The sequence below is a fragment of the Bombus pascuorum genome, chromosome 5, assembly GCF_905332965.1.
Source record: "Bombus pascuorum chromosome 5, iyBomPasc1.1, whole genome shotgun sequence".
NCBI lineage: Eukaryota > Metazoa > Arthropoda > Insecta > Hymenoptera > Apidae > Bombus > Bombus pascuorum.
In genome coordinates this window covers 12,387,100-12,401,194 of record NC_083492.1, presented here as the reverse complement: position 1 = coordinate 12,401,194, position 14,095 = coordinate 12,387,100, and the positions used below count along the sequence as shown (strand labels likewise).

The window sequence follows — 14,095 nt, the reverse complement described above, 5'->3', positions numbered from 1 at the left end:
CATTTATTTAAACAATTAATTGTACCGTGTCACATAAAATATTGTATGTTTACTTTAAATACATTGAAAAATTATGTTATAAATTATAATTATGAAAAGTTTAATTTATATTTTTTACCTTCAGTGGTAAGGATAGCAAAGGTGGTGTTAAATGCAAAAGTTTAACAAATGGATTGCAGCGCTATGGCTAGCGGCTGATTTATAAAATACACCTCCGGATATTAAAAACCTTATCCCTTCCACTGGAGTTTCCAGACCCTGTGTATACGATCGTGGTAAGAAAGGACCACGATTATATAAATTGGTCTTAACCACTCAATGTCGAAAGCATTGAAGAAACCGTCTGAAAATTGAGTCATGAAGAATCAATATAGGAGACAAGACTGTGAATATCTCAACAGAGACAAAAACACTTTACTGATCTCTGTATATCTCGCAAGAACGAGAACTTTGTTTTCTTACATGTTGATTTTTCATGACTCAATTTTCGGGTGATTTTCCCTAGCCAGTATCGAGATCTGTTTATATGATCCTAGAAGGGCATGAACATATGTAAGAATATTAGCAAGAACATAGATATTACAACTTTAAGATAGATACTATTATAAACTGACTTACTTAGAATTTCGGAATTTTAATTTCACTTATAAGGATTGAGAAGTTATATGATATATATGACATATGAAAAATATATATCTGTATTATTTGAATAACTACAAATATATACAACTCAATATAAAAATTTGAAAATAAAACTAGGAATATTTTCGATATATTTTTTAAATTATTGATTAATTCATTATAAAATCGCATATAATACAATGCAGTATAATTTAAATAAACAATCATTAAGAATTATATAAAACGAATATTGTACTACTGGGGAAATTTCATGTAAACTGATAAATAATTACATTTTATACAAAATGTAAATATACGAATGGAACATTCCGTAGCAGCTGGTCACTGGTCACTGACTTCTAGGAAGTTTCTAGCAAGATGTCGGAGGGTGTTTTGCGTGACAAGCCGCTAGTATGCTTTTGGACGATATGACTTGCTTATTGCAGTGTATGTATACAAAATTCCGGCCTATATTAAATCCCAAAGTGTTGCAATATTGCTGAAGTTAAAATTGAAGTTTTAACTACTATTATAACATTAAAAAACCAAGAAAACTAGGACTATTTGCAAAAATTGTGTCAGTGCGTGTACCACTGCCAAGACCAATATTTGGAATGTTAATTTTTCTTCTGATTGCGGGATAAAATTTTCAGTTTAAGCAAAAACTTTTACCTAAATTGACAAACGCGTTATTATTATTATTTAAAATTGGGATGGGAGCTAAAGCAAGTACTGTTGCACAATCTGCTGGAGGCAATGGACAATCCTCTACTGGAGCAAATGAAACTGCAATGCAAGGATTTTCTATGCTACGTTCTCTTCCTGGAGGTGTTAGCATGTTGCAACATCAACACCAGCAAGGAAATCAATCACAAACTTCTAGAGTATCTGGAGATAGTAGGCAACGTGCTCGTTCTTTAAGTTCAGTACCGGATCTCTCATCTAGTGAACAAAATAGTCTTGCTTCCTCAGTTGGAGTTGGAGTTGGTCAAGCACTTGGTTTGCCACAACTTGAATCAGATGATCCTGATGAAGAGAGTGGACGAGTTTACTCAGCACATAGCTTGCCATCCCATATCTGGTCTCTCAACGGTAAGTTTATTAGTTTATAGCAAATACATTATAACATTCAAAGTAATGGCTCTGTACCTGTTTTAGTTACTATTACTTTTATAAGCATATATTATAGTGGATACATGTATTATGTGTGTGTATACACACATACACACACACGCATTATACACTTACATATATCTGCATATAGTATAATAAATATACAAATGACGTAATGTAAAATATTCTAAATAAATTTATAACTCTTTTGTATGAAATTATCACTAAATTTGTATAATCTAAAAAAATTAGAGGAGTAAACTTGTATTAACTAATATGATATGAATGTTATCATTGATTACATAACTTTCTATGATATACAGATCTCTAGAATAATCATAAATACAGATAAGCTTCTTAGTTTTCATTTGTGTTTATTTTAGAAAATAACAAAGTACGTCGTTATATTCTTATCTTGTTTTTATTAATATTACATGAATTTCATTAAGTATAATAATATCTTCAGTTTTTAATCGATTATATTTATTAACCGTATTAGAATTTCAAATTGTGCATTATAACCGTCGTAAAATTTTGAGAAAATAGAAGTAAGGTTATGTTGAGGTCTAGAAATTTTACGAAATAAATGAGAGTTGAAATAAAGCATACCTGTTTGACTTATGTTGTCGTAATAGTTGGCCCGGTAACCATACATATGAATCGATTGTATTTTAACCTAGGTGCGTAAATTTTAAATTGCGGTTGTAGAATAAAAGTAATTATAGACAAAGAATTTCGTACGATTTTAAGATATTGTCTATGTGATGGGTATGTTAAAATTATTTGAATTTTATTATGGGAATTGTAATAAGTTCATGTCTAAATGAATCTGAAGCAGAAGTTGTTCCAGTAAATCAAGTGAGAAGAATTTTTTATGGTATAACTTTTGTTAGTTTCACGTTAATAAGTATTATGATTTAAATACAACAAATAATTATTTTATTTTATATTCAAGGTCTAAAATGTCCTGTTTGCTCCAAGTTTGTTCTACCAGACGATATTGAGTGTCATTTGGTTATGTGTTTAACCAAACCACGTCTTAGTTACAATGGTAAGTTTATATTTTATATCATCTGTTTTTATATAATACAATACAATAATTTTAGACTTTTTACTTAGATTACTTAGATTACTACATATGTACTATCACATTTTTCAATAACTGGTATATAATGAGAATAAGTTTTTTATACATGTGTGTATAATGTAATTCATATAATTCAAATATCTCAGAAACAATTTAATTAATTTTAATTAGTTTGATACAAAATTATTTCAGATAACTCCAAAATTTATGTCAAATTAATTTTCTATTCATCTTTTTCTAAATGGAAACTTAAGTAAAGGAAATTATTTTTATAATATATATTGGGCAGTAAGAGACTCTATATAACAATTTTTATATATAATATTAACATTGCATAAAATATTTTTTAAAACTGTTTCTTTTTGTGTTAAAACATTGAAAGTTTAAAATGATATGAACATGTAAATATTTAATTATTTCAAATACAACAGTGCTTTTAATATAAAGTAGTATCCGAGGTGTTATTGCGATAGATGCTTTTCTTATTTTTTGCTATATTCTTTGTGGTTGTTTCTTATTTAAAGAAGTATATTTTTTGCGTGTATCTGTAAAATAAGTAAATGGTGTAAATAATAAGTAATGAAAAAGTATGAAATGACTACTGAATAGTTTTTCTTTTCTAATATTCATTTTTAGTTTATGATATATTTAAATTTTTTATTTTATGATTTCCTTTTTTTACTATATGGATAGAACAAAAATTACTACATTTGGCATGCAGAGTCAATACAAACAATAAATTTTGTACCTTGAGTGAGATTAATTTAAATATTCATTTAAAAAATATTGAGTACTGTATAATGTGATTGTATTATGTATACCAATCAAATCTATAAATCTATTTATGAAAACAATGAATTTTGGATATCTCAATCTCGTAATCTTAACCTACCCTACAAACATTTATGATTTTTGAAAGAGTGGTTGAAAAAAGATATGCCAAATAAAACTTGTTGATTTTTTAACATAGATTACAAAAATGATTTATGTGAGTCCTCATTTAAAACTTTTTCATTGAATCATTAATTTATTTCTTAACGTGTATTTAAAAGTTTTTGGAACCTCTAATATTAAAAACTATATGATTAAAATTTATCATGTTATTTTTAAAAAATTTAACTACTATTTATTTATTTAGCCCATTCTTACTAAGACCTGTAACATAGAAAATTGTATTTTGTTTTTTATGTATGTATGGTATAGGAGATTGGAACAAAAGTATATTTAGTTTCTGACTGCAATTAAAAAGGAGAATGTTAAAAGAAAAAAATTAATGGTTCAAAGAGAACTGCATTTTCATGATCATATTTTTAAAGTAATTATTGTTATTCATGTGTATCTTATAGTTGGACTATTTTTTAATGTTTCTCATAGAATTTAATGGATATATACTTTATCTTTAAAGTAACTCTGCAGAAAAAAGTTCAGTGATACTTGTGTATTAATCATGTTAATACTATTCTAAACTTAATCGACATTATCACTAAAACAGTTGGAAATCATAATTCCAAATATTATCATTAAAAATATATGAACCAATATTAATTCTAGGATGCTTAAGGAAGAAAGGATGTCAAGTATGTCCAGAGAATTAGAAACATTAGTAAACCTTTTAAAACCTTAAGTGTATTAGGCTTAACACTTAGGATATGGCTCTACACATTAATATTAAATCTTATTTGAAGATGTATGATATATGATGTTTGAAGATGTGAGATGTTGATAAACTTTTAGTATGTATTACTAGTACTAGCATGGTAGTTCTAAGATATGGGTTTTTCATGACCCATGTATATTTGGTACATCAATTAAATACTTCGGTTTTAGTGAATCTACATATATCTATTCGTTTACATCATCTTTTGAGGGATACTAAGCGATACTATACAATAAGCATATCCTTGCTCCTAATATGATAAAGATTAATTCTAGTATGATAAGAAGTGCCATCCCAGACAGAAAAGGTTTATAGCGTTTTTTGTCATTGCATGCAGTACATAAGGTAGTCATCTGTCTGAGTTATTTGGACATATGTGAAGACCTCACTTCTATAGTATCTTATTTTATTTTTGTTAATTTGCCAAAAAAACTCTGTTATATATGTTAATTATACGTGTTTGGTCTACAATAATAAATTTAGTGATAGTCGATAAATAAAAATTTATAAGAAAAATTAACACAAATGTTATAGTCTTTGGTATATTATTTAAACAAATGGATTTGTTTTTAATGTGTTTACATAGTCATTAAAAAGCACAACATCCACTTATATAATTCCTTTGTTTTGAATAATTTCCGAGATATAACAAAAATGTGTTTTTACATTCTAATTTCAAAAATTATTTTATTCTGTAGATGTAGACGATTATCAATAAATAAATGTGAGTTGAATATATTTTGGCAAAATAGCTGCCTCAAAAATGTTATCACCATCAGTAATTAACAAATAAAAGACTTTCCTTCTTGTTAAATTTTATAAATGCATCATATTTCTGTAAAGTATTCTTTAATTTGTAGAAGAATTTTTGTGAGGGTTATCGACGGAATATCTTTTTCAATAGATTTTCGTGTGCCCATAGAATAATGAAACTATTTAAATAATTTGCAAAAGAGCAAACAAAAACCAGTTTGAAAAACAGCATCATATGCATTACAATTATTGTTAAAAAGACATGTTTGTGGAAAATAATCCTCTTGAACCATCTTTTTTTCTTTCTATATTTCCTTCTTGCAATCAGAAAAAAGATATGTCTTGTCCTAGTTGATGAAGCATTCTATATGTACAGTATGCATAAAAAGTAAGTAATTTTACACCTCTGGATCGATGCCGATGTGTAAAAAAAATTCGTACAATATTAACGAGCATAATCTTTAAGACTAAAATTTTTTTATAGCAACATATTGTACTCATCGCAAATGGCCCCTTCTCTCGGAAAAAAAATATTAAAGTTTTTTAATAATTCTTAAAGTAGCTTTATTCACAATGTGTCTACATTCTGCAGTTAGACCCAAGAAAAGTAACATCTGTTAATGCACTTAGACGTTTCAGATTCTTCGTTGTATATCCCATATCTTCCCTTCTTTCTTTCTTGTCTTTCTTCTTTTCCTCTTTCTGTCGATATAAATAGCCCCGAACCCCGAACGGGGTCATTTGTAACCTAGGGTTTGGAACCTTTATTGCTTGCGAGTAGAATACGTCGCAATAAATAACATTTTCTACCTTGAACTTTTTTTGCAAATATCCACCAGTCCAGGGGCGTAGAATCGTGCTACAGTCGTTTTTATACTTACTTTTTATACAAATATATACCATAGAACATATATAATACAATGTACATTGTATACAATAGAACCTGGTTTATGCGAACAGGTTTGAGGACAAAGCAATTGGGATAAATGAACAATTCCTATAATAATAAACGTTCACACGCATATCCATTAGAAAAATAAGTGTTTATATGTATTACGAAATTACGCTTGATCATAGTTTGGATAATAAAGGCTCAGCGTTAACTTTGAGCATAAACGACGTGCGGATAAACGAAGTTCTACTGTATATACATATTCAATGTAGAATACATTATGCAGTGCACTAGGTAAATTATCACAACCAAGTATTTTTTAAATAAAAGAAAATGTCAAAAAACTATTTGTTGGAGCTTTTATAGTTATAAAGGTTATATTATATCTGGTATATATAATATGTAGTATTTCTAGATGGAGTTGGTCCAGAACTTTTAAGGACATCTTTTTCTTAAGTGGAATGCTACATTTTTGACTAGATGGTGATATAAAAATGAATACAAAGATATATTATATTATTATTTGCCTTGACAGACATAATTTATTTTGTACTAGTGAAATCAGTATGCATAGAAATATTTATTAATTTTTACTTTGCTACTTGAAAACCTCCAACATTAAAACAACATATAACAAGTAGTCAAACCATCTTCCAATAATTTCCAAATATACTTACATTGCTATTTGTGAATAATATACATTGTATATTTTCTTACTTATCTTAACCATAAAGATTACAGAATTGCTTTGGCATATCTCATAAAATTTGATAGTTTTGTTATAATTAATATTTCATTTTTAATAAATACTTCAAGTGTTTCTATAGTTAATTGTATCATCATTTTTAAATAACTTTTTTAAATTATATTTCATTATTAATTTGTTTTGCAAGTTATTCATAATAGAAGAATACATCAATAGAACTCATTCATCATAGTTATTCATAATTTAAATATCTTATTATGAAGTTTGCACTCTCTCTCAATAGTATTACGAGTCTAGTGATTGTATATTCCTCTGTACGAAGGAGGATTTTCACTATTGCATTTATCTAAAGAACACAGAAAAAAATTTTTGGTAATTCATATTTTCTAAAGTTTTGTATGATTATTAGATTAAAAAACATTAATTTATTAATATTATAATTAATTTTGTTTTGATATAAGTTTGATATCAGTATAATATGATATTTTTATTATATCCAAAATTTCTTGAGGATTTTACTGAATAACCACTGATAAGTTATCAGTTCATTGCATTAATTTTTTGTATATTGCATCGTATATTGTAATATACAAGTACATTGGTATTGGAGTAGGATCTATCTTTCATATTCCATAATATGAAATTCATCACTAGGAACATACACGTTTCACTTTGTAATACTTCTTTACAATCTAATAGCAAAGTATTTACAGTAGAGAATATAACATTTTCTTTCTTATTTTTATTTCTACACACAGTAACATGCTTCTGCGATTTGTTCGGAAAAGTGGAAAAAATCACACTATGTAGTTTTTATTTCCATACATACACAAATACTTCATAAACATAAATTTCTAGTACATTATAAATATTATATTATAATAGGTATATATTTATAAATATATATTATACAAATATACAACTATATATATTTTATATATGAATATATTTATGAATAATTTATAATTTAAATCTTAGAACATTTGTTCATTTTAATCAGTCGAAGCTTCATTAATAATTAGTATTGCATAATCATTTATTATGCAAGAGGTATAAATTTTCTATAATTTGTAGGTTGTTTGAATACTCGAGGCATCAATAATTAGAAAGAAATGATATTGAAATTAAACAACAGTAGTGTTTTGCTCCTGTTTATTTCATCAATAATTAGAAAGAAATGATATTGAAATTAAACAACAGTAGTCTTTTGTTTCCTTGCTCTTATTTATAAACAAAAATGAATTAAAAGATAAAACATAAATTCTAAATAATTAAAATATAGTGAATCGTACAATTCACTAGTTTTAAAAGCGATGTAAGTTCATTCATGACCCAGAAAAGAAATATTGGTCTTGTTAATTCTCACAAAAATTGTTTATAAGCTAAGTAGCCCTTATTAGGATTTTTCAATCAATGAAAACACAAACACTTCAATATCTTATAATAAAGAAAAATGAACTTACATCATTTTCAAAGGTCCATATATAAAAGTGCACGTGTATGTGTAAATATTATAATAAATAAATAATTGTATATAATATATACGAATATATATACACATATATATTTAAAAAAAAATGTTTAATATTTATATGGATAACATTAGAAGCTTTCTTGTATTTCAATTCTTTAATATCATATCAACCAGTTATGTGGGTAATAATAATAAGCGACTCAAAGGCAGGGTAATGTTAGAAGTTGTTACATTAATGATAAAGGTATATATTTTATAATATATACTGATTTTATTTCCATATTTAACAGCTACAATTATATAAAAGTTAAAGAATCAAATAGTTACGTATTAAATTATGTTTGTTATTTTGTACGTTGTACAAATAAAAAATAATAAAATTTTACATTTTCCACATCAAAGTAATTAATGCATTATATTCTTTTCTGTTTTCATTATAGAAGATATATTATCTGATGAAAAAGGTGAATGCGTTATTTGTCTTGAGGAATTACAATCTGGAGATGTTATAGCCCGTCTACCTTGCCTGTGTATATATCACAAAAGGTAAGTTTTTATATTACATTTAATCATCATAACTTTAAACAACATTCATCATGTGCATAAAATAATTTGACTGTTATGTACATTTTTATAAATATAAATAATACTATGAAAATAATAAATGGTAATTAATATTTTTCAGTTGTATTGATAAATGGTTTCAAGTGAACCGTAGTTGTCCTGAACATCCTGGAGATTGATTTATACCCATTGAAGTTGTAATAGCACAATGCAACTTGTTAATTTTAAAGACTCTTATCAAAATGAGAAAAAAGTGGGAGGAAATGAAAAAAATTTGAAAAACACTAGTCAAGATGGCTGCTAGTCCACTGTGCTGGTTGGTGTATGCAATTGTTTGACTGAATGAGATATACTCAATTTGAATATGAAAGCAGACATTTAACTAAATCCTTGATTATACTACCTGTAAGCAGGGGACTTAAAAAATCGCCATAAAATTCAACGATACAATGCTATTATCTATATGTATCCGTAATTAATCTATTACTGCTCTGTAGCTTACTATTAATTGTACCATATTTACAAATTTTACTTAGTTTTACATTTTGGAATCGGATTAGGGATAATTAGGCTAATCTGTTATTGATTAATATATATTGTTTTTGGAGAAGGGAATATCAAATGAAATGTAGTCAAAAGCTACGAATAACAATCAGGCAAACTTTATATTACACAATTTAATTGCACTTTTGATGATTTCATTACAAATCTGTCTTTTCATTTTTGTTATTTGTTGGAAAATGTACTCCAGAAAGGATATTTTTGATACTTTCATAAAAGAAAGAGTTGGATATATAAAAGTTTTAAGGAACAGACTTTTAGTAATAATGATGTTGATGCTGTAATAACAGTAAAAGGTTAGTTTTCTTTATTAAAATTTCAACTTTGTGATAAATTCCATTTATGTTTTTAGAGAATAGAAGTCCTGCAGTTATGAAATATAATTTATTGTTAAAGTTATATCATAATTAATATCTTTTCTACATGATAGGAGTTAACTCATAGGAGTTTTTATAACAAAAATAAACATGGTCTGTCAATTTTCCAATAATACATGCGTTGTATATATCTGGATTAGACTTGTATCATATAAGATAAAAAGTCTAATAAAGTAAAAATTTCAAACCAAATACAATTATAAAAGTGATTTAAGCATTCGGTATAATATCTATGATATTATAGGAATAAAGATAAAAGTTCTCTATGTTAATAAAAGAAAAAAATAAAATTTAGTATTGTTTTCAACATTCTGAAAAACGATTTAATGTTATTGTTGTTTACAAATTATTTTATCTCAGGACGTAATATTTTTAAGAGACATATAAATAACTGTTTTCTTTATAAGCATTCAATATATTTTAATTATGATAGAGATAGATAAAAAATGTATGTGTTTATATAGTAATTTTTATATTTCAGTGTCACGATATAATATCCTTGCTTTATGCTTTAGATAATATCAAAGAAATGATTCAATTTTTTTGTGAAATATTGAGTTAATGAAGTCATTCTTTTGTATAAGCAGCCCTATATTTACTTTGTTATTTATGGGATAAATTTGAATACACCAGATAAATCAGATAATTTACACGTATGTCATAATACTACATGAAAAAATGTATTTTGTACATATATTTTAAAACTAAATGAAAATTTAATATTTTATAGAATATACTTATCGTGTTACAATACATCCGAAATATAGGCGTCTTTTAAAACAATTTACATTATTTTATGAATTTTTGTTAGAATGTTATTGAATATTCGAATATTTTTTTATATTGAAATGAAATATTCGAATTTAAAAACTATAAAAAATAATTGTATAATTCTCTTAAAGAATAGATACAGTGGTGGACAAAAGTAATGACACAATATAATTTTTAAAATAAAAAGCATAAAAAAATAAAAAGTATAAGCATAAAAAGATTGAATTCCAGTCTTTATTTTTTAAGAAACCTTTATCTTAGATGTTCTAGTGTAGTATGCAATAAGTAGTAAAAGATAAAGTGATATGAAAATAATAAAATTACGCCTTTTAAGAATTTTTATATGAGGGTAAATACAAAATGTTGACTTTAATGATATTATGATTTTTGTTTTACAATAATATAGAAAAAATACAATCAATGCAACATATAACATGTTTATATGCATAATATGAAATTTATAGCAATAAAAAGGGAGCATTTAACCCTTTCGGGACGCTTAGCTTATATGTTGTATAGACGAAATACAGCCAACCAGAACATTTAGCCTATTCATCATATAGAGATCTTATTGTGGCTCCAATAAACAATTTACTTTATAACACTATCTTTGTAAAAAAAAAAAAAAAAAAAAAAAAAAAAAAGAGATGGAAGGGATAGAAGTTAAAAAGCAATTATCAGGAACCAGTAAAATGCTCAGTAGCTTCGAATTCTCGCTCCGTTTCATAAATAAAAATAAAAATAAAGCGCATAATGTGCTATTTCAAACGTGTAGATGAGGAAAATATAAGAAAGATAAGAGATGCTCATTGGCCAAATTGTAATCTATTCAGATTTTATTTTAAAACTTGCCTTATTAGAAACATTTTTTATATTATATTTTGTTATTCTATTAAGTACTGAAAGGGTTAAATTATGTATGTACTTTCTACAGAATAATAAGGAATCATAACCTTACGAACATGTATTATTTTGCATGCCAATAAAGTTACATTTTTTCTATAGGTTCGATATACATAGCGGATTTTGTTGTCACAGACATTATTCGCGCATTCCCATAATATATAGAAGTGTAATACTGTACAAATGGATTTATCTGTATCATGTTTAAATTTCATTCGCAATGGTATAAAAGAAAAAAGAGAAGATAATAATATAATGCTGTTAAAAAAATTCGTTTCTTTTAGAAAATTACTTTAAAAATATTTGTTGCAGTGTTTTATTGTTATATTTTTGTAAATCATTCTAGATCGTGATATTCATTATATTGTATTATACTCTTCACGAAATATCAAGAAGGAATCATATGTTGCAACTCAACATTTGATGGACAAGATTGCTAACATTATAGTTTTTCAGGTCTGCTGATATAAAACGGTTATAGCCGTTAATGTTCTAAAATTTCTCTGAGGTAAGATGTTTAAGCCGCTCTTATAGTCATATGTATATTCTACAAGATATGGAAAATATATTGTAACATAAATCTCGAAAGTTATGCGATCTGATTAGCGTGATCGATATCTTTCTAGTGAAAAATGCGAAGACAAAACGAAGAACAAGTAGTCCGGGTTGTATTTCTACATGGCAAGACTACGTGCAGAATTTTTTTCTGGTAAGATAAATAGTTGCGAGTAATTTTATAGTAAACAATTATATCAACTATTATATTCTATTTTCGGAACAACTTTGAAATAATTTTACAAAAATTTGCTATAAAAGTTGTCTTATATTTGAAAATAAGACAGTTGAGAGAGAGAGAGAGAGAGAGAGAGAGAGAGAGAGGTATTTTGCTAAGGAGAATGATAATATTCATAATGAAATACAGAATGATAATGAGAAATAGGTCGAAGACACGAAGAATAAAGTTTAATTTTGATTTAAATTTATCTACAGTGGAAATTGGTTTGGAGAAAATGTAACATCTGTTTAAATTGAAATGTTTTGGAATGAACTTAATTTTAATTTTTTTAAATGATTATAGAAACAATAAGGTTATAAGACAGAAACGAATCCATATGAAGTATAACAGGAAAAGTCGAAAAATCTTTGCAACTTTTGTTACTTCCGAAAATGAAGCTGAAACATAAAACATAGTATTTCGATATTGTCGAAGTATCATACCTGTTTCGAGCAGGGTAAAATAAATTTTTCCGGCATTAGCTTAGTTCACAACACTTTATTATTTACAAAGTACAATAACGAATACAACACGTGAGATGAATACATACATACTGAAAATTTCAATGAAATCAGTTAATGCAAAAATAAGTGACAGGCATCGAAAAATGTAAGAAAAATGTAATCGTCCGATTTATTACATTCATAGGCTCCAAGTCGTGAAAAACTGTGATTTTCATCATTTTTAATCGTTTGTAGCTGATAGCAATGTTAGCCGATTTCGATGAAATTTTCGGTATGTATACATATAACTGACATAAATCTATAAAATGTATTTTTTAAGCTTTTATTACAAGCACAGATAATGAAAGCTATAAGAGCGACCTTTACTATTTTCTCCGCGATTCCGATCATTTGCAGTCTTTTAAAAAATTGTTTACACGTCATCTAATAAATTAATCCTTCTAAATCCTTAAATATATTATTAATTATAAAATTGATTGATTTGATTAAATAATTAATATATTATTAATTATGAAATGTACATTAAAAATATATTTATTCCAGGAAGGGTTTTTACTAAGTAGCGAGGGAATGGTAAGAATTAGTGATTTATGTATATTTATTGTTTATAACCAATATGTATACGGAAGCATTTGTCAGTGTTCCGATATAAATTTAGAATAACTCCATATGAGAATTTACAATTTTTACAGCAACTTGACGAATGTAGTGTTCAACTATATTTGCCTTCGCAGTATAACGCATCAACGAGAGTCGTAAGTTCTCGTCTCGATACGATTGTCGCGTAATTTTAAATGATAACCAATTAATTCAGTAAAATGACTGCCTTTATTGGTAACACGGTTAAGTTTTTACTACAAAAAGATTACAAGAACTCGTCTCGTACCATCAAGGAGGAAAGCTCAGTGTGGGTGTGCCCTTTTGAACTAAGAACGCGGATTCGTCGTACACACTTTTCGGTAGAAAAGTGAGGGTAACGATCCGCGATGCCCATTGGTTAATAAATAAAACTATGACGACAAAGAAAAGCAGATATGGCTCATAGGCATCCTTGTTCATGGAAAAAGCCTGCTATCTCGTTAGACACCCGCTTTCTCCGTAATTGGTAAGAGCGTGCAAAAAACATAAGGACCATCCGTAAACCGAAAATACTTATATGAATAGGAATGAAACTAAACAGATTCGGTTTATGGTATTTCCTTAGGTTTGTTACGGGTCAGTGTAACAATGTGTAGGTCTTGGCGGCCAGACCATCACATTGGCGTAACACATGGCAAGCAGAGCTCTATCCGTGACACGATAATCGACGCCACGAATCAGCCGATCCCCTATTTCGGTTAAAATAATAGGGGTGGTTTGAATAACTTTGATACTGAG

General features: G+C 27.0%; 1 protein-coding gene across 1 annotated transcript; it reads left to right on the top strand.

Annotated features, from left to right (window-relative positions):
- Window positions 1–940: 940 nt before the first annotated feature.
- Window positions 941–11,224, top strand: LOC132907536 (E3 ubiquitin-protein ligase ZNRF1-like). Its single transcript, XM_060960729.1, has 4 exons — window positions 941–1,713; window positions 2,690–2,785; window positions 8,744–8,849; window positions 8,989–11,224. The coding sequence occupies exons 1-4, from the start codon at window positions 1,335–1,337 to the stop codon at window positions 9,044–9,046; spliced, it is 639 nt and encodes a 212-aa protein (XP_060816712.1). The 5' UTR covers window positions 941–1,334; the 3' UTR covers window positions 9,047–11,224.
- Window positions 11,225–14,095: the final 2,871 nt, after the last annotated feature.